Source organism: Rattus rattus, chromosome 8 (genome assembly GCF_011064425.1).
Source record: "Rattus rattus isolate New Zealand chromosome 8, Rrattus_CSIRO_v1, whole genome shotgun sequence".
In the NCBI taxonomy this organism is placed as follows: domain Eukaryota; kingdom Metazoa; phylum Chordata; class Mammalia; order Rodentia; family Muridae; genus Rattus; species Rattus rattus.
The window spans coordinates 53,686,727-53,712,703 of NC_046161.1; the positions used below are offsets into that span (position 1 = coordinate 53,686,727).

Below are 25,977 nucleotides of genomic sequence, written 5' to 3' on the forward strand. Positions count from 1 at the left end.
TTATACAATCATGGCTCATTACATGTGTAGAATGCATCTAAAATGTTTAAAAAGAAAAAAAATACAGCTTTAAATTATTTTCTTAATTTCTTTTTACTTAGGGGTGTATGATATATACATATATATATATATCGCACATACATACATACATACATCCAGGTGCTTTGGAAGCCAGAAGAGGGTGTTAGATTCCTTGGAGTTACAGGCATTTGTGAATTGGTGATGTGGGTGCTGGGAATTGAACTCAGGTCCTCCTGAAGGGCAATAAGTGCTCTTTTTTTTTTTTTCTTCTTTTTTTTTTTTTCGGATCTGGGGACCGAACCCAGGGCTTTGCGCTTGCTAGGCAAGCGCTCTAACACTGAGCTAAATCCCCAACCCCCGCAATAAGTGCTCTTAACCACTGAGCCATCTCTCTAGCTCTTAAATTCTTACATTAAAAAAAAAAGTGGTATAACCACTCTGCAAATCAGTGTGGAGGTTCTTCAAAAATTTGGTAATAGACTTGAAGACCCAGCTATATCATTCTTTGGCATATACCAAAAAGATGTCCTACCATGCCACAGGGACATGTGCTCCACTATGTTTACAGCGGCCTTATCTATGATAACCAGAAGCTGGAAACAACCCAGATGTCCCACAACAGAAGGAGGAATACAGAAAATGTGGTTCGTTTATACAGTGGAATACTATTCAGTTATTAAGAATGAGGTTAATCATGAGTTTTGCAGGCAAATGGATGGAACTAGAAAATATCATCCTGAGTGAGGTAATTCAGACCCAAAAGGACATGCATGGTATATACTTACTAATAAGGGGATATTAGACAAAAATGTATAGAATACCTGGGATACAATCCAGAGAACTCAATAAGGCTAACAAGCAAAATGGCCTAAGTGAGGATACTTCAATCCCACTTGGAAGGGAGAAGAAAGCAATCACTGGAGGCAGAGGGAGGGAGGGACCTGGGTAGGAGAGAGGAGGGGGAGCTGGAGGGGAAGAGGGGATCATGATCAGGTATAGCAGTGGGGCACAGGAGAGAAGCCCAGAGGGACAGCAGAATGAATGGAAATATGAAACCTTGTGGGGGTAGGGTGGGAGGTAGAGGGGATCCTCAAAAAAATGCAATAAATGATGATTGAAGTTTTCACATTAAGAATCTAGGAGAAACAACCTATTAGACCTTTAAAAGGGAAAAGAAGGCATATGATGTTGAGAGCTGAAAATCAGTGATAAACAAAGGAAATAACAATCTGTAGTATGTTTATACTACTGCTGTACATACGGCACCATACTGTAAGATGAACATGTAGCATAACAACACGCACTTCAAGGCTAGGAAACAAGAAGAGGCTGGAGTTCCAGCACCACCTTTGTATATGCACTATTAATGACCCAAATACATACGACCAGCCATGACAGAGCCAAACTTCTGATGCATTGGCCTTAGGGGGACAGTGGAGATCCACAGCATGTCAACAATCAAGTTAGCTCACTTTGTTAACATTGTATAAAAGAAAAAGTATGTGATCATCTCAGAGATGAAGAAAGACTGCCACAATTCTGCACCTGTTCTTTTAAAACTTGGCAACTAAATTGCCCCAGTTTCTAAAGGTTTGCATGAAAATCTTAGAGCAGACTTTCTCCAGATACTTAGAATCAAGGTAAAGTTGTTTTGATACAGCAACAAAAACATAGAAAAGGTATTGAAGGTGAGGAATTAATGAGACTATTAGAATGATAAAAATCTAAAAAAAATGTTTTAGAACTAAAACGTGAACTCAACAATCTTGTAGAGTACCTAATACATACACAAAATTTATTTTTAGCCCTGAATACTTGAAAAATGAAGTTTATAAATGTCTTTGAGGCAGCCAGTTCACTCCTATATTTTACAAGCATGGGTCTGTGTGACAAAGGAACTTGGCTGGTGTGTCACTTCTAATATTATTAGAAAAGATTGCCATCTTTTGTGTGCCTTTACTTGTTAGCTTTTACATGTCTGTCAGAGAAGCCACTGTTGATGTTGTGAGCAGCTCCATTCAGTGTTCCAACAGAGCCTTCAGCCAATAGGTAATAAGGAACTGGGTTTCCTCAGCAACTTGTCTGGATGACCTAAGAGTAAATCTTTCTTCATTCTAGTCCCAGGAGGACTGCAGTTTTGCTTGGCAACTTGAGTACAGCCTTATTAGAGACCCTGACTTAGAATGACCTAATAAACAATTCCTTACTCTCAGTCTTTTGGAAGCTGGTTTAGATGAGTCTGGTAGCAGATTTAAAATCTCATCTTCCTGTGGAGAGTGGCTCTTCTTTTTTTTTTTTGTTCTTTTTTTCAGAGCTGGGGACCGAACCTAGGGCCTTGCGCTTCCTAGGCAAGCGCTCTACCACTGAGCTAAATCCCCAACCCCGAAAGTGGCTCTTCTTATATAGCATACCCAAAGCCCTGGATTTAATACATGGTATTGCAAAAAGGGAGGGAAATGGAAGGAAGGGAACAGAGGAGGGAAGGAAGTCTGTGAACCAAAAGTACAGAAATGGGTTCATGTAAACATAATAGAGTGCTGAGATAGTTTAATGAAATAAAGGATTAGCTTACAAACTAATGGCATTGAACACCTTGGTATTTATTTCTTAAAAGGTAACGCTGTTGCCATGAAAAGTTATCTTGAAATGAGTCATGCCTAATTTGTTTAGAGCATGCACTAATTTGTTTAAATTTTCTACTTTTTTTCTTTTGTTAGGTATAACCCGGAAAAACCCAAGAACACCTCTTTCTGATCTTCAAGGCATGAACACTCTGAATGAAAAAAATCAACAGTAAGTTTGGTATATGTTTGTTTACAAGGCAATATGGAATGAATAACCATCTTCTATTTTTGGACATTGCTGTATAGCCTGGCAGACTGTGATTTTCCTGCTTCAGACTGAGTGCTAGGATTATAGGTGTGTGCCGCCACACTCAGATTTTTGTTTTTGTGTATTTGTGAGAATGTGTTGTGGTCATGTCTGTGTGGGTAAGGGTGACTGTATCCTGGCACATGTGTGATGCTCAGAAGGTAGCCTTGGATGTCAGTCCTATGTTTTACCTTTTTTGAGGTGGCTGGATCTCTTTGTTTTTCACTACTGTATATATCAGGCTGTCAGGCTCACAGGTGTCTGGAGGTTGCCTTGCGTCTTAGCATGGGAGTACTTGGTTCATAGGTGTGTTATGGCATCCAGCTCTTACATTAGTCATGGGGTTCTTTCTCAGATCCTCAGGCTTGTACAGCACGTACATAAAGCACTGAGTTGTTTCTCCTATTCACAGATTGTTTTGCTTTTAAATTTTATTTACTTTGTCTTTGTTGGGGTTAGGAAATGTGCTTAGGATGTGTTTGAAAATGAGAGAAAAACTTGGTGGGCGAGTTTCTCTCTTTCACCCATGCAGGACCCAGATATCAAACTAATATAATCAGTCTTGACAGCAAGCGCCTTATTCTCTGGGCTATCTTGCTATTCCCACCCTGGGATTTCTATTCTGTTTGCTTCTTGGTTTGTTTGAGACAGTGTATCATATAGTATAGTCTGTCTTAGAACGTGCTATGTAACCAGAGATGGCCTTGACTTTCTGATCCTCCAACTCTGAAGTGTTGGGAATATAGTCCTGAATCACTCCACACCAGGCTTTAGCAGTTTTACATGTCTTTTACTTGTGTACCTGCCAAGACATCTTTTTCAGAGATAGACATCTTTTTCAGAGATAGAACATAATAATGTGGTAAATAGATATCAGATAAGCCTTCCTTTGCACATGTCATCTGTTCTTTGATTTGGTTTGTTTTTCTCTTCTTCTGCTGTTTGCTTGTTTTTTTCAACTGTAGATGTTTCTGTGCCCAAGAACAGCTTAAGGTATACAGCTAAGGACTTTTCAGCTATCTTATATTTCTTTCCCTTGGACATTTACAGTATTTTCTAATTTTATGCACGAATGGGAGTTATTGTTAATATCTAATCTCCAAAACAGAAAGGGAGAATGTTGAAGGCTGGGGGTAGAAATGGTGATTACCTTTTAAGTCCACTGTAGTCATTCGAGCTTGGAGCAGTGTAGAAGTTACAGCGGCGCTCGCTGTGTATTTGTTTTTTTTTTTTTTTTTTTCCTGCATGATTAAAGCATGTATCACTGCATAAATTTCTAATATATGGAGGAGAGTGTTCTTTTGTCCCATGTTGGCTGTGAGCTGTTTGAAAGCTATTCCAAGAAGATGCACACACTCTTTCCTACCTCTCTTGTGTAAGGTTAAATAGCTGCGAGATGACCAGGCTTAGTTGAGGTTGAGCAAAGAAACCTTTCCCTGGAAGTTACAGGCTTGGTAGACCTTCAATTTCTAAAATACAGTCACTTTCGTTTAGTTTTACTTTCTACTTTTCATTTATTCATGGTTGACTGAGCCTCAGAAATATTACCTAGGGAATTCTAAAAATAAAAAATTCCCCAATTTAAAATTATGTGCTATTCTTTATCTTATGAATGTTGATTCTTACCATGGTTCTATTTTATTTTTTATTTTTTATTTTTTTTCGATTTTTCAAAACAGCATTTTCTGTGTAGCCCTGGCTTTCCTGGAACTTGCTCTGTAGTCCAGACTGGCTTTGAACTTATAGAGATCCACCTGCCTCTTATCTTCCACATGCTGAGATTAAAGGCAGGACCACCTATGCACTGCTCCATTTTATTATTAATATTGCCAGTTTCTTACCATGGCTCAATTAGAAATGAAACATCATAAGTATTTGTCACAGTATTCATTGCTTTGAGGAGACACCATGACCATGGCAGCTCTTACTAAAGAAAGCATTTAACTGTACTGTAAGCTTGCTGAGTACTGTGCTTCTGAGCCTTGTTTGGGCTTTTGAAACTTATAAGCCTACTCCCAGTGACATACTTCCTCCTATAAGACCACACCTCCTAATCCCTGTCAAGTAGTGCCACTCCCCAATGACCAAGCATTCAAATGTATGCATCTATGGGGCTATTATAGTACTTATATATAAGAAGTGAATACAGATTGTGGTGGACTTGGAATATATATTCCTTGTGAAGAAAGGGAGATTACTATAGTTTTATTAGAATGCATTCAGCTAGCGCAATGTTGTCTCAAGTGAGGAGACATATCTGGTGCTTGTTGCCTGTCTTGAGGTAGGTAATATTATTTCATCCCATAACTTTTTTCCCATTCTAGTACCAGGGGTTGGATTTAGACCCTTGTTCATGCTAGGCCAGCACTCTACACTGAACTATATCTTCAGTCCCAGTCCTCTTTTTGCTGTGTGATTTTGGTAAGATCACACTAAATTGCCCCAGCTGATCTTCATCTCACATTGTAGCCCAAGCAGGCCTTGAGCTTGTGATCCTCCTGCCTTTGCTCTTAAGTAAGTGAAATATAGGCCTTTGTTGTAAGGTCTTGGCTTCACTGTGATACTTAATGAGCTGATGGTCTTGAATTAAATGCTTTTAACTTTTTAAATTGTTGTTTAGTTAAGACTTCTTCACTTTATTCTGATGATCAAATTTTTATTTTTTTCTTTGTCATTTTCTTTTATTTTGTTTGAGACATGATATTGCTATGTAGTCCAGACTGGCCTTGAATTCAGATAATACTCCTGCTTAAGTTTCTCAAATGCTAGGATTTGTAGAAGTGTACAATTATATCTGGCTTTTGATTAAAAGTGTCATGGCTAATTTTTTATACCTTTCTTTTTTTTAATTACTAGGAATATATTGTTCCACATGCATTTGGCCATGTGCTTTGTTGTTTGTTTCTTTTTAAGGTGCACTTTTCTGGTTCCTAAGACTTTTCTGGGGTAATTCCACTCTTCCATGTGCTGGTGTTTTAGACAGTCTTTACTAAAGCATTTGGGCTCCTTGTTGTCCTCTTTTATTTGATTTTCTGTCTCTTTTTTGGTTTTCTTTATCTCTCTCATTTCTTTACCCCTAAGGTTGTTGGTACTGGTTGGAGTGATCTGTAATTGTCTCTCAGACAATATACATTTGCTGTATCATCAAGCCAGGCTAGCTTTCACCTCAAATGAGAGTTGGGAATTGTTATAATCACTACTCTTTCGTCATTACTTCAGTTCAAGCTGTCATTCCATTTTGCATGGATTATTCTAACTTTACTTGGCTTTGTCCTTGGCTTCCAAAGCTGTATTTTCTACAGTAGTCAGATGATTGTTTTATAAGATGGGCCATGTTAATGTTTTACTTAAAATCCCCATGTTTTTCTCTCATCCATTCCAGTAAAGCCAAAATCCATAGGCTCCCTAAGAAGGCACATTGTATCATGGCCTCTTTCTTAGTGTATCTCAGACTTATCAGCAGCAGTCCATCTTAGGAATTTTGTGTTTGTTCTTTTTCAACTAGCCAACTGCTTCATTTTCTTTTTTTCTTTCTAATTTCTATCTAATTAATCCAAAATATTTTTGTCACAGTCTTTTTATATAATACTAAGGCTGTCTTTGAGCTCCTCAGTGTAACCGTGTCTGACCCATAATTCATGAACCGCCTGCCCACTTTCCCAGTTTTAGGATTACAGGCCTGTATTGCTACACATGACATCTTTATTTAAGCTGAACCTTTTCTATGAGGCCTTTCTAATTACTGTATTTTAAAAGGTTATTTTATTTTGTTTAGTTTTTCTCCTTCATCTGGTTACTTGACCCAGAACACGGCTTCCTATATGCTTAGTAGTCTCATTATACTTATAAACCTCATGATGGTAAGGATTTTAGTTTGGTTTTCTAATGCTTTATGTGCAGTGATAGAAAAATAATTGACATGTATTTGAATATATTCTACATGCTCATAGGTTATTAGTACTAGTGTTACTTAATTTTCAAGAGTTTCAAGTTTTCCTTTTCTTATTTATAGGATTCTTTCCTTTCTCTTAAGAATATTACTTGTACCCCCTTTCTCCTCATACCTAGATGGTTTTCTTCCTAGGTTTTTTGCTGTTTGTTTTTGTTTTAATTTTGTTTTTTGAGACAAGATCTCTGTAGCTTTGGGTATGCTGGAACTCACTATATAGAATAGGTTGACCCCGAATTCCCAGAGATCCTTCTGCAGCCTCCTCCAGAGGGATGGAACCATCTTGCCTGGCCTCCTTCAAGTCTTTTGTTTTGATTGTTTTGGCTTCTTTTTCATGCTAGGTGCTTTCTGTGGCTGTCTAGTGAGTATTGGTCAACTCTTTATGTTTAAGATTGAGGAGCAGTATCAGTCTGAGTATGGGAGGTCATCTGAAACTTCACTGTGTTTCCCTCTCCCTTGAGTAAATTGTCCCCCATAGAGATGCCACCTGCCTACTTGGATTCTATAACCTCAGCTGTTCTCATGGTTGGAAAATAAAAAGACTCAGTACCTCTATTTTTAATATTGCCCCTAGGTGTGTGTATTATTACTGTCCTCCTCACCTGTGCATATTGTAATACAGATTCTCTTTCATTCCTTGTCCACATAAAGAACAAAGCCTGGGAAATTAATATGCCACCCATATTGCAAAGACTGTTCTCAGTTTATTTTCCTTGTTCTTAAGTGTTAATTCCTTTGAAATATTTGTATTTTTTAATGGCTTCTGTAGAGATTTAAATGTTACTACCTTTTCCTGGAAAGCCCTTCATTAAATATCATGCTATAATTACTGGTAATTTGTTCATTCCTCTACCTCTAGTGCTGATAATAGCACTCAGTCTGTAGCAACAGCTTAATATATTTGGTTGAAGTATCAGGAGTATGTGTGTTTATGAATAAGATGTTTCAGAAAGAAGGATATTCCATAGATTCATGTGGACTATTAGTATTATAAATTCCAAAGGGAGCTTTTGAAAGTTCTAGAAAAGAAGAAAGGCATCATAGAGTCTATAATGTATTAAAATATACAACTCACATAAAACACTATGTCAGTGATGTCACCTATATGATGTATTCAGTTACCTGTACATTTGTTCATGAATGTGTCTGAATCCACTAAAACTTTTTTCTGAGTGATAGAGAGGTTCCACTTGATGGGTAGTCATTATAATAAAACTATTTTATTCTGCTTAGCGTCTTTTAATGTGTCATTTCTATAATATATTTTCTATTAATAGAATAATATAGAGATAATTAACTTAAGCAAATTATACTAATTTTTTTCAGTGATACATTTGATATTGCCTGGAATGTCAGAACTGGAATTCGCCAAAGCAGACTACCAACTAGCAATACTTCCTTGCTTGATAAAGATGGGATATTTGCTAATTCAGCAAGCAGCAAACTCCTGGAAAGAGCTCATGGAATTCTCACGTCAGTATTGATTATTAAAGATTTCTAAAAGGAGTAATTTACTAAATTTTCTTACTGAACAAATAATGAGAGATGAGGTATTATTATTATTTTTAAGGATATAATTTTGATTGAAAAGAGTAAAATGTACTTAGTTTTTAAAACTATGAGTCTAATGCTTTATATGTATTGTTACTTTGTTTTCTGTTTCAGTTTCCCTGTTCAGTAGTAAAACTCAGAAATGGTTAAACGTATTAATTTCAGGGAATGATTATTCTTATTTTCATCTAGGAAAACAAAAAACCTTAGCCCTTTTAGGATTTCCTGTCATTCTTAAGATTATTATTCTTCAGATCTAGCACTTGGACAGGAGAATCTGATGGAGGGGTGAATGGTAATCACCCTGTGTAGGGTCATCTGATATTTGTTTTCACTACCTGATAAAGGGACAAGTTTGGACATAGAGAGAATTAGGCATAGTGTTCCACTAAACTCAGATAGATTTTAGTTGATAGCATTAACGTATTTTTCTTTTTAATGTGTCATAAACTATATCAATACTTGAGTGGGTGTCCTAAATCTCTATGGAAGTAACTGCTTAATAGTAGTTTGCATAAGTCTTGCTCTACTCTGGAAATGTGTCCAAACTCACTTAATTCTCTCAAAAATGCTAAGAACACGTGGTCTCACTTTCCTCACTTTATAGTCTATCATAGTAAAACCAAGGGTTAGAGAAGTTCTACTTTGGTAGGTGGGAAACTATCTGTGACAGGCCTTTATAATCTCTCAGCCAGTGTTTTCAGCATTGAGCTGTGTTTGCTCTTTTCTGAACCCTTAATAAAAGTCCACTTTCATTTATGAGTAGGAAAAATAAATAGAAAAAAATTTCAAAAATGAAAGATGTTTTACTGAAATGTATATTTTTAACTATGAAATTTAGGTATATCTTACAAATTTTAAAATGGTAGAAAAATAAATCTTGGTAAGTGTTGGAAAGTAGAACCCTAACTATATACAAGAAATTAAAACTTAGGGTTCAAAAGTACAGCCCCACATCACTAATCTTCAGGCTCAACTCTTCTTATTCCCAAGGTACAGGGCTGGTACTCCCTCCATGTCTTGTCTTCTCTTAGTTTTTTTCTCAGTGATACCTGCTTGAGTCAGATCAAGTTTTTACAGAGGGCCCACATTCTCTGAAGGAGGAGTTTAATTGCCCCGAGAAGGCTCTTTTATCACTCATTTATACTGTAGGTTTTTTATTTTTCTTCTTCTAATGAATGTTTTGTCGTTATAGGAGAAACAAAAATTTCAGGTCAAAACCTGTTCTTCCAAAGGTGAGTACTGTGGAAGAAACTATTATTTCCTTATTGACTAACTAATTTTTATTATTTGTGCCACCAATGTTTATAGATCAAGTATAAGAAAAACCTTATTTATTTCCAAAGTAGAGACTAGATGTACTTCTGGAATCCATCTTAAAAATAGCAAAGTCTGTTAGGAAATGGAAAAGCCTAATAGTTCAGATAGATAATTACTTGTGACAAATACCATTCTCTAGTTTTTATAAAAGCTCTGAATTTGAAGTTCTGTTTTATATAGTTGGTACTTTTCATTTTTCTTGGGCCAGCTTAATGTGAAAACCTGAATTCCGAGAACATTTCTTGTTAGTCGTTATGTAACTCATGTATTACAGAAGTTACACAGCATTTCTATGCAAAGTTAAATAGTCTGTTGTAAGTACTTAGGTCTGCTGTTGTAGTATACATACAATTTTAGATAATATGAGACTGAACAAGGATGGTCATATGCTGACAGAACTTCATTTATGATCACTGTCATTGAATTTGATTTTTATATTTAAAACAATGAGAATTTTTTTTTTTTACTTTTTTTAAAGTCAGCTGGTTTGGTTTTAGATCTAGTCTGCATTGTAGATGCAGTAAACTCCTGGGAGCCTTGTAAGAGTACATATATCCTGGGTCTTTCCCCTTACTTGTTCTGGAGACAAGGTCAGGTCTTTAATATCTCTGGAACAAGTTCATCTGTACATTGGATCTTATACTTCTACTGTACTCACCCAAAGGAAGGACTTCTCAGTTTCCTACCTCTGGGAATTTATGGATTCCAAATTCCTAAGTGTTTCTAGACCAGTGGTTTTCAACCTGGAGGTCACATATTAGGTATCCTACATATTGGATATTTATATTATTCATCATAATAGCAAAATTACTGTTATGAAGTAGTAACAAAATTAATTTTATGGGTGAGGTCACCAGAACATGAGGAACTGAATTAAAGGGTCATAGCATTAGGAAGGTTGAGAACCATGGCTTTAGACCACAGGGAGGGGCTTTAAGCAGGTATTCAAGGGATCCATTTTTTATTGCATTTCCTTTCCAAAATAAGAGATACAGTGTAAGCAGAAGTTTAGGAATTGAGCAGAGGGATTCATTAGCAGACTAGATCAAGGAGAAGAAAGGCTGAAAATGGCCTGAGGGACTTAAGAGACACCATCAAATGGAAGAATCTGCATATTATTGGTGTATCTGAAGACAGAAAGAAAGGGACAGAAAACATTTCAAAGAAATGATGACAGGAAGGTTCCCAAGTCTAGGGAGTAAATAACAATCCAGAGCCAAGGCATTAAATAATACAAATCTAGAGAGACCTATACAAGACATAATATAATCAAAATAGTAAGATAAAAATTTAAAAACTGTATCTTCTTGTATATATGTTCCATAATTCCCCTCCCTCCTCCACTTAGCCATCCTGCCTTTCAAAATGGAGACAAATTGTTTCAGATAAAAACTGAGAGAGATTAGAGCATGATATATGTATGCCTTGTTAAAAATACTACAAGCCATTTTTCAGGCTGCATACAATTGTTGCTAATTAGTAACATGAATACATAAAGTATAAAACTGAATGTTAGGGTTTTTGGTCCCTGCTGAAGGCTATGTATTTGGTAGCCAGGCAGTTCTTACCAAATGGGGAAAAGATAGGGTTATGACACATGTCTTAGTTAGGGTTTCACTGCTGTGTGAACAGACACCATGATCAAGACAACTCTTATAAGGACAACATTTAACAGGTTCAGAGGTTCAGTCCAGTATTATCAAGGCGGAAGCATGGCAGCATCCAGGCAGGCATGGTGCTAGAGGAGATGAGAGTTTTATATCTTCATTTGAAGCTAGGAGAAGACTGGCTTCCAGGCAGCTAGTATGAGGGTCTTAAGCCCAGGCCCACAGTGACACACCCACTCCAAGACCACACCTCCTAATAGTGTCATTCCCTGGGCCAAGCATATACAAACCATCACAACACACATGTCTTCTTATGCCACTTGTTTGGACCAGAGAAATTAGGCAGTAAAAAGAAACAAAAGTCACCCAACTTGTAAAAGAAGCAGTGAAATAGTCTCTGTTAGCTTGTGACATGTTATTAGATTAGTCTCTAAAGATCCTCTAAAGAGCTGTTAGAAATAGTACGTGAATTCAGAAAAGTTTGACAACACAAATACAATGTAAAAAAAAATCACGCATTAATAGACTAATAACTCTACTATCTGAAAAAATTATAAAAGCAATTGTTTATAATAGCTTCATAAAATAGAATGTAGTAAAATTAATATGGGAGTGAAAGATCTGTCTATAGAAAATTGTAAAATATTGATGAAACAAATGGAAAAATAACAGAACAAATGGAAAGTAAGCTTTCCAATTCATGGCTTAGAAAAAAAATACAAAGATAATCTCTAGTAACTATTGTAACTGATAGATTTATGTCTGGGATGCAGTCCCTATAATATTCATGTCACTTTACACAGATGTGGGAAAAATAGTTTTAACATAAATACATAAAGTTTCCCAATAGTCAAAGCAATGTTGAATTAAAAAAATGAAACTTGAGATGTCATGCTATTTGTGCTACGTAAAGAGCCTTACTTAGTAATCAAATGAATGAAAAGTAATCAAATTTGCATTAAATATCATTTTAAAAAGTGATAGGCTTGAAAGGTAAGTCAGTGAGTAAAAGTACTTGTCGCATAAGCCCAAAGCCCTGCATTTAAATCCCAGAAACCTACATATGATTGGGTCTAGTAAGTAATGTGCATCTATATTGCTAATGTTTGTACAGCAAGATGGGAAGTTGGGACAGAAGAATCCCCAGAAGCTCATAGTCTGTCTGGTATAGTAGTAACAGAATAAGGAATTGTTTCAAACAGGATGAAAGTAGAAGGGCATGCCAGAACCCAGATCTAGCTTTGTCCTTCATGTAGGTGTGTCTCATATCATTGATGAGCAGTGGGCTTCATATATGATTGATTAATCAACACGGAGGAAAAGGGGTAGAGCCCTTATCAAACTAGCACTTTTGATAGAAAAACATTTCTCACAATTGGAAATAATGAAAACTGTCTGTTTTATTATATGTTTTATATATATCACAGAAATATATATTTGTATAATGTTTTTTCCTTGACTTTAGCACTTGCTGGAGGTAAATTCTTTGAAGCATCTGACCAGACTGACCCTTCAGGATCGAATTACCAAATCTCTTCTTCATTTGCATAAGAAGAAGAAACCTCCCAGTATCAGCGCCCAGTTTCAGGTTATTACCTATTTTACTCATTCCAAATACAATCTGTTTTCTTTTTTTCCAGATTGTTGTTGAAGGATCAGAGTGAATTACAAGATCATTGGTGTGATATGATTCTTATGCTTAAGAAGCCACAGTATTAAGGAAGGGAGTTAGGTTGTATGTCCAAGAATCAAAGATTTTTCTGTAATAAAATAGAAAGTGAAGAATAAATTAAACCCAAACAAAGCAAGTAGATAGAAGAAAAAAAAAAGAACTTTGTGAAGCTATAAACAGAAGAGGGGCTGGAGAGATGGCTTAGCAGTTTAGAGTACAAATGTGCTTGAAGAGTATTTGAGTTGGGTTCCCAGCACCCACATAAGGTGACTCCTAACTTTAGTCCATCTCTTGGGGATCAGGTGCTTTGGGCCTTTGTGGACAGATACACACACACACCCCTAAAAATACAACACATCTTAAAAAGAAAACAAAACCTAAAGACTGTTGGAATAAGTAAAAGAAAAGCTCTGGTTCTTTAGCAAAAACTGATATGCCATTAGCCAGAATAACTGCAATGTATATACAGAACCATCTATAGAAGGGAGAGCATCAATAAATCTTCTACAGACATTAAAATTAAATTAAGGTACTGCTTCTTTTCTGGAGGACTTTAAAGCTGATGAGAATGGAAGAACATCAGGGTAGGGCATGGTTACGTATACTGTAACACCAGGACTCCAGAGGTTGACATAGGAACATCAAAAGTAAAGTCAGCCTGAGCTACAGCTTGTTATAGGCAGGTCAACCTTGAACAAATATAAAGGTCCTATCTCAAAACAGAGATAGGAGTGGGGAACAAAATTACCCAAAATGTTCATTTTAACAAAGTTAGTTAATGAATGTGAAAAACAGTGAAAAATTATCCTCTCTTTAGAGTATTCTAAAATGTAACTGCAATAATGACTACTGTCAGAGTATCTATTTTAAGATTAAGATTAAATTGTGTTCTTTATCCTTAACAATTCTTGGTTTAACCAGAATGGGAATACATACAATTTCCTTTTCAGAAACATTTTTTTACATATGTATAGAAGTTTTTTTGTATATTTTGCCACATAATTGTTTATAAGTTACTTGTTATCAACTCTTGAATAAAAGAGCATTCTAATGACACTACTTTTATTGCAGGCCTCCTTAAGCAAGCTGATGGAGACACTTGATCAAGCAGAACCATATTTTGTAAAATGTATTCGCTCAAATGCTGAAAAGGTAAAAGTATTGTATACATGACAGCATATCATTGAAGTTACTTCAAAATGAAGTCTGAATAGAGAGGAACTATGCATACATTCTGTACAGAAATATAATACTCTGTAAATATTATCTATAGCTAGTTTTTTATTTTCATACTTACACATCTGTAAGTTATTTGTGGATTTGACTCGGTGTGTACTAGAATCTGAGAGGCAAGTATTACTGCCCCTTGAAATTCCATGAGAAAAATGATTTTTTTCCTATGAAAATTTTATATACTTTTTCTAATAGGATATATTTCTTTATTTACATTTCAAATGCTATTTCCTTTCCGGTTTCCTGTCCATACCCTCTCCCCAATATTCCCTGCACTGAGGGTCAACCTTGCTTGGGACCAAGAGCTTCTCCTTCCACTGGTGCCAACAAGGCCATCCTCTGCTACATATGCAGTTGGAGCCATGGGTCAGTCCATGTATAGTCTTTGGGTAGTAGTTTATTCCCTGGGAGCTCTGGTTGGTTGGCATTGTTGTTCTTACACTCTTAAAGGCTAATTAATCTCCTCTGTTGGATATTGTCTATGTCTCTTGCTTAGAAATTTTTGCCCATACCTTTTCTATTGCAGTACCTTTAATTTAGCACTTGTCAAAATATAATGTGTAAATATGTTTGTCATTTTTATGTTCATTAAAGGAAAAGTAGTTTGTATCTAAAAAGCTTAAATACAATAGATATTAAGTTCATCTTATTTGTTTGCATGCATGTGTGCACATTGCCACTGTACACATGTAGAGGTCAGAGGACAGCTTGTAGGAATTGTGTCATATTTTACTTCATTTTTAATAAACAGTCTGCATTTCTGCTGTTTAAACACTTTGTGTTGGGGCTGGTGAGATGGCTCAGCAGGTAAAGTCTCTTGAGCCGAGCTTTATAACCTTTTTGTTCACAGAACCCACACAATAGAAGGAGACTGACTCTCTTAAGTTGTCCTCTGACTTCCTCATGTGTGCTGTGGCATACATATACCTGCTCCTGTACACACACACACACACACACACACACACACACTGTAGTTGAGTTCTTTTGTTATTCCATGGCTTAAATATTTCATCTGTGTAATGATCTACTGTAATTATAATACTAAAAATCATAGTCCTTTTTGAGTATTAATAGCTTACAGCTATGAAGTGCTTAGTTACTGCTTGTATTGAATAGAAGTTTAAGTTTTAATTATTGAGACCTCACTGTTCAAAAGTTTAGTTAATAAAATGTATCAGGTCTCAGGATAAGTTCTGAATATATGTAACATATATTTAGACATATAACACTCTCATACATACACATGTACTGTTTTTAACAAAACCTCAACCATTCAATTTTACTAATGAAGAATATGCTGGGGTGAAAGCCTGCTAACTCAGAGAGGCAGAGAAAGTAACTAGTCCAGAAGGCTGACTATTCTTCCTAGCAACATCCCAAAAGGAAAGGGAAGTTCTTCTTCTCCACAGTGTCTCAAAACTCCTCAAACTGAATGTCCCTCCCTTTTACTTCCTGTGCATCTCTCTATCCACCCTCTTGACTTCCTCTTACTCTCTCTGTTTTTTCTATGTTCACTCCCTGTCAACTGGCTGCTTGCTTTACCCTTTGACCTAAGGTTGACTTTATTTAATCCTGATTACAGTAAACAGAAAACTCTTGGATTAAAGGTGTATGCTATGGCTGAACCAAACCACAACTAGAAGCAGGTTTTCTATTAAAAAAAATTTTTTAAAAAAATATACATTTTTGTGTTTCACAATGTTATTGAATATCCTGCAATGTATGCTAACTCATTATTTAACATAAATTCATTTGATTTATTTTCCTTGATAGCTTGCATGCCCCATTAAGAATTGACTTAAAAGATTATTAAAAATAATATTATGAGAACTGACCTAGAAGTAATATAAGAAGCTACAAATACATCTCTTTAGAATGCTTAGAAATATAACCTCTGAGATACTTTGGGGTACTGAGCCTCCTTCCTGTGAGTGCCTATGTAATAAAGGAGTTTAACATTCCTAGGACTACCAGGATTTTTTTCCCCTCTTTTTCTGTGTTTGACGCCTATGTTGTAAGCAAAATTTTACAAAAAATAAACACCTTTTGCCTTTTATTAGGAGAATTTTGTCAGCTTTAAGCCAAGGTAACAGATGAAGTAGGTAAGTTATTTTCTTAGTGACAGTACTAGATAAACATCTTGATGAAACACAATTCTAAACACCCCTTGGTTAAATGCATCAGTGACATTAGTTTGTGGTGACTGAGCTGTGAGGCCTTTGGACATTTACATTTCTACTGAGTATTGTTGGTCCTTTGCCTTTATGACTCGAGGAGCCTAGAAAGTTGATTTCTCCCTCATTATTCTAGGGCAAGCAGCCATCTTCTCATGTGGTACCAGTTAGGAGAGCTTGTCAATTTGAATGCATCTTAATCCTTTAGTCAGTTCCTGGCTACTTAAAGTTCAGTTGTACTTTTAAGACAAATCTGAATTTAAAGATATACTAACTTTTTCTTTGCTTGTTTGTTTTAGCTGCCCTTAAGATTCAGTGATGCCTTGGTACTAAGACAGCTTCGGTACACTGGGATGCTGGAGACAGTTAGAATTCGCCAATCTGGATATAGCTCCAAATATTCTTTCCAGGTTATACGCTTCTATAATACATTTACATACTTATACAGACATACGTACATATTCATATCGCATAAATTGTTTCTACATATCTTGCTTTATATATCTATAGATATGGATATCTTTGGGACTCATTTACCTCTTTTAATTTTACTATTTTTATACAAAGTTGTAAAAGCATTAAGAGACTACTCACTTATTTGGAAGGAGAGCTGTTCTGTTGAATGTATGTAATGATAGAGTATAGTGCTTGGCTATTCTCATTTGATATGAATGTTTATCAATATTCAGTTTAACCATAATTTAGTAGTTTTCACACTGATTTTTTTCAATAATTGAAATAATTCAATGAGAATTATCTAGTCAAATAAAAAGGTTTCATTTGGTTTTCCCTGAAGTTTTCTTAGTAGCATTTTTTATCTATGAAGCAAGCTACAGAATGTTATTCAGCAGTCTGCTCTGTGTGTAAATATTATATTGGAACCTTACAGGAACTGAGCAGTTTTTGCTGTTTGGAAAGAGAAAGCTTTTTTCTCAGTTGTATGTTCCAATATCTGCTGTATTTCCTATGACCCCCTTACTAAGATTTCAGGTTTTTGCTAAATGACTTTTCTTTGGTCTTTGGTACGACTTTCTCAAAAAGAATAACCAATTACCAACTTCTGCCCTTCTTTTTAAAATTCAGTTTCCATTTGGTAGTATAATGTTTCAAGCTTGGTAACTTTTACTGGTTTTAAAACTATATTTTTAAAAGATGTTTTCAGTTTTATTTTATGTTTACGTGTGCTTTGCCTGCATGTATAGCTATGTACCATGTGAGTATAGTGCCTTGGAAGGGCAGAAGCAGATGTCACATTCTTCCCAGCAAGTTACAGATTGTTGTTAGCAGGCATATAGACACTTAGACTATATAAACCAGACCTTGGTAAAGTGTTCAGTGCTCTTAATCACTGAGCCATCTTTCCTGTCCCTCCTATTTATAATATTTTAAAGTAACACTTTGTTTTGTTCACCCTACTTTTTTTATTAATAAGTTTGTTCTTTGACAATTTCCTACATGTATATAATTAATTCTGGTTATTCTCATACCCACTCTCTTATCAGTTTTCTACCCCTGCCAGTTTACCTTCTACTTTTAAAAGAATTAGAAAACAGGCTCTAGAATACCTACAACTCGTGTGTGTGTGTGTGTGTGTGTGTGTGTGTGTGTGTGTGTGTGTGTGTGTGTGTGTGTGGCTCGCTCCTCTCTTACAGTGTATTCTGATTTTCTTCCTTGTTGACTTGCTTTAAATAAAGTTTTATTTTTACTAAAAAGGCTGAAAAACCCACTAATAAAGGGATAATCCATTTAGGGCATAGTACTCATCTAGTTACTTTGTGATCAGATACCATTATCTTTTTACTTTTCAGGATTTTGTGAGCCACTTTCATGTACTTCTTCCCCAACATATTATCCCATCAAAATTTAACATTCAAGATTTCTTCAGAAAAATAAATATCAATCCTGATAATTATCAAGTTGGAAAAACCATGGTACGTATATTTGACTTTAGTCAAAATTGAGAGATTTTATACTTTAATAATAATACCTGTCTCTGTCTATGACTTTTATGAAAAGATCAGTTTGCATTAAGTTATTACAAGGAAGTTAAGTTAGATGGTTTTTTGTTTATCTCTATCTACCTACCTTCTTATCTACCTTCCTCTATCTATGTATCTTTCTGTCTGTCTGTCTATCTACCTACCTATCTACCTGTCTCTCTCTCCGTGTATAACGGGCCATGGCAGGGTTATATAAGTCAGAGGAATACATGTGGAATCAGTTCTCTTCCTTTACTATGTGAGTCCCAGGGATGAGAGTTTTTAATATGAAAATTAAAAGTTTTCAGTGTTGGTGGCAAGCGCTTTTACCTACTCGGCTATCTTGGTTGCCCATAAATTTGATTTATTGTTGTTGTTGTTGTTATTATTATTATTATTATTATTATTATTATTATTATTATTATATTTGTACATGGATATTGTGTTAATGCTAGCACACCCGTGGAAGACAATTTTTAGGAGTTCTTTTATCTTAGGTTCATTACTGACCCTAGGACCTTTATTCTTTTTATTTATTTTTTATTTTTTTAATGGCTTAGCAATAAAGGTGCTTGCCATCAAGCTTGATAACCTGAGTTTAATTCCAGAACTCATATGATATACCTATAAATAGAATTGACTTCTGTAGTTGTTACCTGACCTATGTACAACCTAAAATAAAATGCAGTTAGTATTAATCATGAGAATTTCTGGCCAGTGTTCTGACTACAGCTTCATCTGTAATTCAAACCATGTCTAAGATATTCTACTGTAATGACCAACTTATCCTGTCTACAGTAACATTATCCAGATTTCTCTACTGCCATTTTCAGCTATTTTCTTTATTACCTTTTATTTATATTTTTCTTCTTCCTCCTCTTCCTTCTTTTTTTCTTCCTTTTCATCCAATTTTCAAGGAGAAAACCATGATCATCTTGGGCTTACCTAACTGATTTAATCCTTTTGTAAAAAAAATTTTTTTTGGTTCTTTTCTTAGAATTGATTCTTATATCTCAGCCTGTTTCTTTATTCCTGATTCCATTTTATTTTTTGCTCCTTAGCTTGTTTCCTCTGTATTACTTTGAAAATATTAAACTGCTATTTATGCTCTATTTTAGTCATTCTATTTAACTTATTCTACCCATTTATTAAAATCACTTAAATATGATGCTTTCCTTTTATTGACCTCATGCTCAGTTATAATCCCAATGGTCTCCCCATTAAATTTATATATCTTCCTCACTTGCACTGACTGGTCCTCCTTATTGTTAGGCAATAGAACTGCATGTCTACAATCTACACAGTAAAAAGCAGTACCAGGAAAATTACTTATTCATGATCATTCTAGCTGCATAGAAATTCACAGCCAGCTTGGGCTACATGAGCATTTTTCATAAAACATAAGACAAAATAACGCCCACTTCCATACTCTAGCTTCATAATATCTAACAGTACTTTGTGAAGATTAATTATTGAGTAGTTTTAGTTTTTTTAACTTTTATGTTGCTCAGGTAAGATCATCTAACTCTAATCCTTAGTAGTTTACTCTTTAACTCCTGTAATATGATATCTGCCTGCTCCTAAAGATGAATTGTAAATCTGTTTCCAAAGAGATATGTCTAATTTATACTTCGTATATACCCACTTTTGGCTCTGGGGAATAGGAAGCCTTCAATGCACAGTAGACTCCAAGTAGATGGTTATTGTTGGCTCCTTCAGGTTTATAACCGTTTTTCAAGATCTGTGGTTTCAGTTTTCCCCTTAATCCAACATTTTCAAAAATTGTGACATACTATCCAGAGGTATCCTGATCTTTTACAGTAATATTTTTTCCAGATGAGAGGCAGTAATGTAGCGTAATGTTTGACAGTGAAAAGTTGGTGCTTTTATCATTTTCCCATTTCCTCTCAGGTACAAGCATCTTTTTTTTCAGTTTGAGAATGATTACTTTAGTCCAGGTGAGAGAACCATTTATCAGTACTTTGTTTGCATTTCTGCCATTATATGTGTTTTCTCTGAAAGCTTACCACGGAAATAATAATACATGGATAATTTTCATTTTTTCTTAAGCTTTATTCCTTGTGTTCCTTCTCATAGGTGTTCCTAAAGGAGCATGAACGACAGCACTTACAGGATCTGCTTCATCAGGAAGTGCTTCGCAGAATCATACTGCTGCAGCGGTGGTTCAGGGTCTTGCTCTCTAGGCAGCAGTTCCTTCACTTGAGACAGGCGTCTGTTATTATTCAGGTAGGATGAGAAAGGGATTCTCCATATGAAAGAGCCATTTTACTGTGAAACATTTAAATAATAATGAAACTTTAGTGATGAGAATGAATCATGCTTATTTCTTTTTTTCCTTTTAATTTATTCTTCTCTCATATATTACATCCGACTGCACTTTCCCTTCCCTCCCCCACCTTCTCTTTCTCCCAGATCCACCCACCACCACCCTTAACCTCCCCTCAGAGTCAGGGACATCAACTAAATATGGCATAACAAGCTATAAATAGGACCAGGTACATATTCTCACAGCAAGGCTGAATGAGGCATCCCAGTAGGAGGAAAAGAATCCCAAAGGCAGGCAGAAGAGTCAGAGACAGCTCTTGCTCCCAGTGTTATCACGAGCACTGAGCTACACAACCATAACATATATAGAGAGAGCACTTAGTCAGGCCCATACAGGCACCCTGATCTCTGTGAGCCCACATGAGTCCCAGTGAGTTGATTCTGTAGACTGTTTTTGTAGTACTTTTGACTCTTTGTTTCCCCAATCCTTATGCCCCATCCTTTAAGGGACACCCTAGACTTCATCTAATATTTGGCTGTGGGACTCCACATCTGTTCCCAGCAGTTTCTGGATGAAGTCTCTCTAATGGTGATTCTGCTAGGCTCATCATATCCTGCAAGCATGGTACACTGTAGGTTGGAGGGTTTGTGGCTGGGTTGGTGTCCCAATCCTTCACTTGAGACCTTGCTTAGTTGTACAGGATGGCTGGTTCAGGCTCTGTATCCCCCACTGCTAGGAGTCTTTGCTAGTGTCATGCTCGTAGATTCCATGGAGTTTCCATTATACTGGATTTTTACCTCACTCCCAAAATGCTCAATTCTAGTCATCTCTCCTATGATTCTCCCCCTCCAGCCCTCCTCCTGATTCCTCCTGTTCCCATCCTCACCCGCTCCAGTCCACCCTTGAAATTTCTTTTCTATTGCCCCTGGTACATCCTTGTATTCCCCCTTTAACCCTTATTACTTATTTTCTCTGGGTCTGCAGATTATAGCATGATTATCCTTTACTTCACAGCGAATGTCCACTTATTTGTATGTATATGCCATGCTTGTCTTTTTGACCCTGAGTTACCTCACACAGGATGATTTCTTTTTCCGAGTTCCATCCATTTGCCTGGAAATTTCATGTTACTTTTTTTTCTAACTGCTGAATAATACTCCATTGTGTAAATGTACCACATTTTTTTCCACTCTGATTGAAGGACATCTATGTTGTTTCCACTTTCTGGCTTTTATGAATATAGCCTTTATGAACATATTTTAGCAAGTGTCCTTGTGGTAGGATGGGGGCCTCTTTTGGATTTAAGCCCAAGAGTGGTATGATTGGGTCTTGAGGTAGATTGATTGAAATAAGGAAGGGCTATATTGCTTTCTATAGTAGCTGTGTGTGTTTGCAGTCCCACCAGCAATGGAGGAGTGTTCTCCTTTCTCCACATTCTCACCAGCATGAGCTTGTATTTCTGATCTTATCCATTCTGACAGGTATAGTAAGATGGAATCTCAAAGTGATTTTGATTTGCATGGAGTTTAAAGCCAGCCTGCTAGCCTGTCTACATACATTTCTAGAAAAGTCAGAGCTACAGTGAAGACACCCTTCAAAAATAAACAAATAAATAAAAAAAGAAAGAAAATAGAGCCTATTAATTTATAGAATATGAAAACATCTAAAATTTTAAATTGTATAATTTTAAGTTCAACTAGATTATTTGAAATAACAGTTTTAATAAGCAAAGACAGCTTTTGTTTTCTAAAGAGCCAAGTTTTTACTTACTATTTTACATTTGATGTGTCCTTGGATAAAAGCCTGACCTGTGGGCTTTGTTTTGTTTTTGTTTTGCCATAATCCCCAACCACTACTTTATGGAACTTTTCTCCTGATGAATTTGCAGAGGCCTGCCCATTCTCAAAGGGCCTCCATTAACACGGCTCATCAGTTGGGTATAAAACCACAAACATGAGCATGGCAATTTAAGGCTTAATTTAAGGCTTTGGCAATTCTGTGGATCCCATCTGATAAGGCGTTTGGTCTTAGAAGAGGTGATCTCCAGTACCTCCTGTAAAGTAGTCCTAATTTCCATTACACCTACAGCAGCAGGTTATAGGTGAGACTAAACCTGGACCAACCAAAGCATCAACACAACTCAATGGCAGCATAGAAGGCGCTAATGTTGTTGTTGCTATTACTTTTTAACCACCAACAAGTTAGCTACATATGCTTAAAGTGTAGACATAGAAATTTAGCCTATTTTACCTCTTCTATTTAACAAGTGGTAATGTGACAGCCATTTTCTCTTTTCATTTCCCTTAGCGATTCTGGAGGAACTATCTAAATCAGAAGCAAGTTAGAAATGCGGCTGTGGAGAAAGATGCTTTCATCATGGCTAGTGCAGCTTCCCTTCTTCAAGCATCCTGGCGTGCTCACTTAGAGAGGCAGCGGTACTTGGAGTTACGAGCTGCAGCTGTCATTATCCAGCAGAGATGGAGGGAACTCTATAGGCGTAGACACAGGGCTGCTACCTGTATACAGTCAAGATGGAGGGGCTACAGGCAAAGTAAGAAGTACAAAGAACAAAGGAATAAAATTATCCTGTTACAGTCAATATATAGAGGATTCAGAGCACGACAAAGGTAATCTTATTTTAATGAAGCAGTTGTTCCTTCTGTTTTCATAGTTCCTTTGTTTCAACCTCTGCTTTAATACTTTTATTATTGTGTTTTTAATCACTAGACTATGATAAAAGTACCAGTTCTAACCTGTATTGTCTGGGCTTTAGCAAAAGTTAAATAAATGTTCATTAAATTAAATCAGGTTGGAAACCTCCATGATCTGTGGTCAAAACTGCTAAGAAAAAAACTGTACACTTGGTTCAATCTTATAAATTTGTAAATAGTCAACTTTTTGTTTTTACCTTAAGAACATTGATTCTATTGTACTATATTAAAATAATGATATGAGTGGAGTTTTAGTATAGTTAACATTTTGTCTAGGCTATCCAGTTAGGAATTACTCATGTAAAGAATTGAACAAATACAATCAAGTTAGTTTTAGAAACATATTCATGAATACAATGGTACGCACATACTAGTCCTAGCTAAATAAGGGGCGGAGGCAGGAAGATTTCTTGAGTCTGAAGTTTAGTGCCGACTTTGAACATAGTTAAGGATAGCAAGATTCCACTTTCAAAAAGTATTTCTATTAAAACTTATTGTAAATTTAATTGTCTTTATTGGTAACCAAGAACTATCGATAACCCACTTTGTCTATTTTTGTATAGATATAAGTCTTTAAAAGAGGAAAGGCTGAAAGAAACAAAACTAGAGCATGGATTGGCGCAGATCAAGACATGTGGACCTCTAGAAATCCAGGGTTCAGACCCTTCTGAGTGGGAGGATCGTTCCTTTGCCAACAGAGTGAAAGCCATAGAAGAATGTAAATCTGTGATAGAGAGTAATCGAATTAGCCGGGAGAGTTCAATGGACTTCTCAAAGGAGTCTCCAGACAAGCAACAGGAGAGAGGCAGGAGCCAAAGTGGTACAGATTTACAGGGGGATGTGATTGTAAGACAGAGGCCCAAGTCATTGGAAGATCTACATCAGAAAAAAGTAGGTCGGGCCAAAAGAGAAAGTCGGAGAATGAGAGAATTAGAACAAGCTATATTTAGCTTAGAATTGCTCAAAGTCCGTTCTCTTGGTGGCATGTCTCCTTCAGAGGAACGTAGATGGTCTACAGAATTGATGCCTGAAGGCCTTCAATCTCCACAGGGTACACCTGATAGTGAGAGCTCTCAAGGGAGCTTAGAACTTTTAACCTGTGATGAGAACCAAAAGAGCAAACCAGAGTCCCTCATTTTAGATGATGGAGAATTGAAAATTTCATCACCCAGTACATTTACCAATCCAAAATTTGATTCACAAAATAATGCCCTCAGTGCCTCAAGTGAGACAAGCTCTACGTTTTCTGGAAAAGGAGCATCCTCTGACTCAGAGTATTTGAAGAATGGAACTGAAGAGGAAAAGCTTGTCTATAGTTCTCAACCCATCACTTGTAAATCTCAGCTGAGAGACTCTTTTGTTTCAAGTAGTCTGCCTACATTTTTTTATATTCCTCATCAAGAACCTCTGAAAACAAGCTCCCAACTAGATACAAGTATCCAAAGAAACAAACTACCAGAAAGAGAAGCCACTTTGAAGACAACTCTTACTCTGGATATTAACAGAGAAGCCAGGAAGTGTCAGTTTTCAGGTCAGGTGACTCCTTTGAATCCAGATTCTTCATGTACTGTGCTTAAGAAGCTAGAAAAGCTGAATATTGAAAAGGAGAAAAGGCAAAAGCAGTTACAGCAGCAGAATGAAAAAGAAATGATGGAACAGATTCGTCAGCAGACAGATATTTTAGAGAAGGAACGCAAGGCTTTCAAGACAATTGAACAGTCACGAACTGAGGCCTCTGTCTTGGCACCATCCTTTTACCAGTCAAGACAAAAAGTAGAGAGGCCATCTTCTCTGCATATCCAAAATACTCCAAGTAAGGGAGAAGCTGGTGTACTAGGTTCCCCATCAGCTCTTGCCACAAAAGATAGTCCCTCCATTCATTTACCCCCAAAAGACCGACCTGTTACCCTGTTCTTCGAAAGAAAAGGAAGCCCATGCCAATCTAGAACTGTCAAGGAATTAACCAAGACAGAAAGAATGGGTACCCAACATGATGCTGCCTGTAGACTCTCCAATAATCGCAGTACAGAAAGAGAACATTTTAAGTCAACTCACTCTTACAGCCACAGATCTGATGACCCATCCAGAGAGGGAAGTTCGAGACCTATTTTCTTCACACCAAAAGACAATGTGATTACTCCCCTGTAAGTGACATCGGTATTTTTATAGTTCAGTGAGGAGTTTCTTAGAGTAGTTTGTTGAAGTGATTTGTGTTCTACTCTGTGTACATGGATGCTGCTCTCATCTGATTTTCCCCCTTTGTAAATATAAATAATTATATCCTAGGAATCTTTGGGTGTAGATAACACGTTTTTTGATATTCTTCCTTATATATTGAGAAATCATTTGTAAAGGGCAATTATGTGCTTGTAAGTGTACCAGGCATTCAGCATGTCTTGGTTGCTATAGAGCTACGAAGTGTAGTGATCCAAACTGGTTATTGTGAGGCTTTCCAGAACTTAGTATATTTTCACACAGCTGCTGGCCTGTTCATGGTCTTCATTAATGTCTTTATGTTTTTTGTGTGATAATCACTTATAAAGCTTAGTATCATAAATTTTACATGTATGGTATAATAGCAGTTGTTACACAGAAGTTATTA

General features: G+C 36.3%; 1 protein-coding gene and 1 long non-coding RNA gene across 7 annotated transcripts in view; one reads left to right on the plus strand and one right to left on the minus strand.

Annotated features, from left to right (window-relative positions):
• Myo9a (myosin IXA) overlaps window positions 1-25,977 on the plus strand; it is a 191,584-nt gene that overhangs the window by 98,018 nt on the left and 67,589 nt on the right. For all 4 annotated transcript variants that reach the window (XM_032909329.1, XM_032909330.1, XM_032909331.1 and 1 more), the window contains exons 16-25: window positions 2,739-2,814; window positions 8,168-8,314; window positions 9,588-9,627; window positions 12,785-12,907; window positions 14,063-14,143; window positions 16,698-16,808; window positions 18,207-18,329; window positions 20,475-20,624; window positions 22,972-23,291; window positions 23,939-25,519. In XM_032909329.1, the coding sequence (XP_032765220.1) occupies window positions 2,739-2,814; window positions 8,168-8,314; window positions 9,588-9,627; window positions 12,785-12,907; window positions 14,063-14,143; window positions 16,698-16,808; window positions 18,207-18,329; window positions 20,475-20,624; window positions 22,972-23,291; window positions 23,939-25,519 (2,752 nt within the window). The remainder of the gene's footprint in view (window positions 1-2,738; window positions 2,815-8,167; window positions 8,315-9,587; window positions 9,628-12,784; window positions 12,908-14,062; window positions 14,144-16,697; window positions 16,809-18,206; window positions 18,330-20,474; window positions 20,625-22,971; window positions 23,292-23,938; window positions 25,520-25,977) is intronic.
• Window positions 1-25,977, minus strand: part of LOC116906591 — a 109,482-nt gene that overhangs the window by 6,163 nt on the left and 77,342 nt on the right. For all 3 annotated transcript variants that reach the window (XR_004388749.1, XR_004388750.1, XR_004388751.1), the window contains exons 2-3: window positions 22,915-23,204; window positions 20,509-20,666 (exon numbers count right to left, since the gene is read on the minus strand). This is a non-coding gene — a long non-coding RNA (uncharacterized LOC116906591). The remainder of the gene's footprint in view (window positions 1-20,508; window positions 20,667-22,914; window positions 23,205-25,977) is intronic.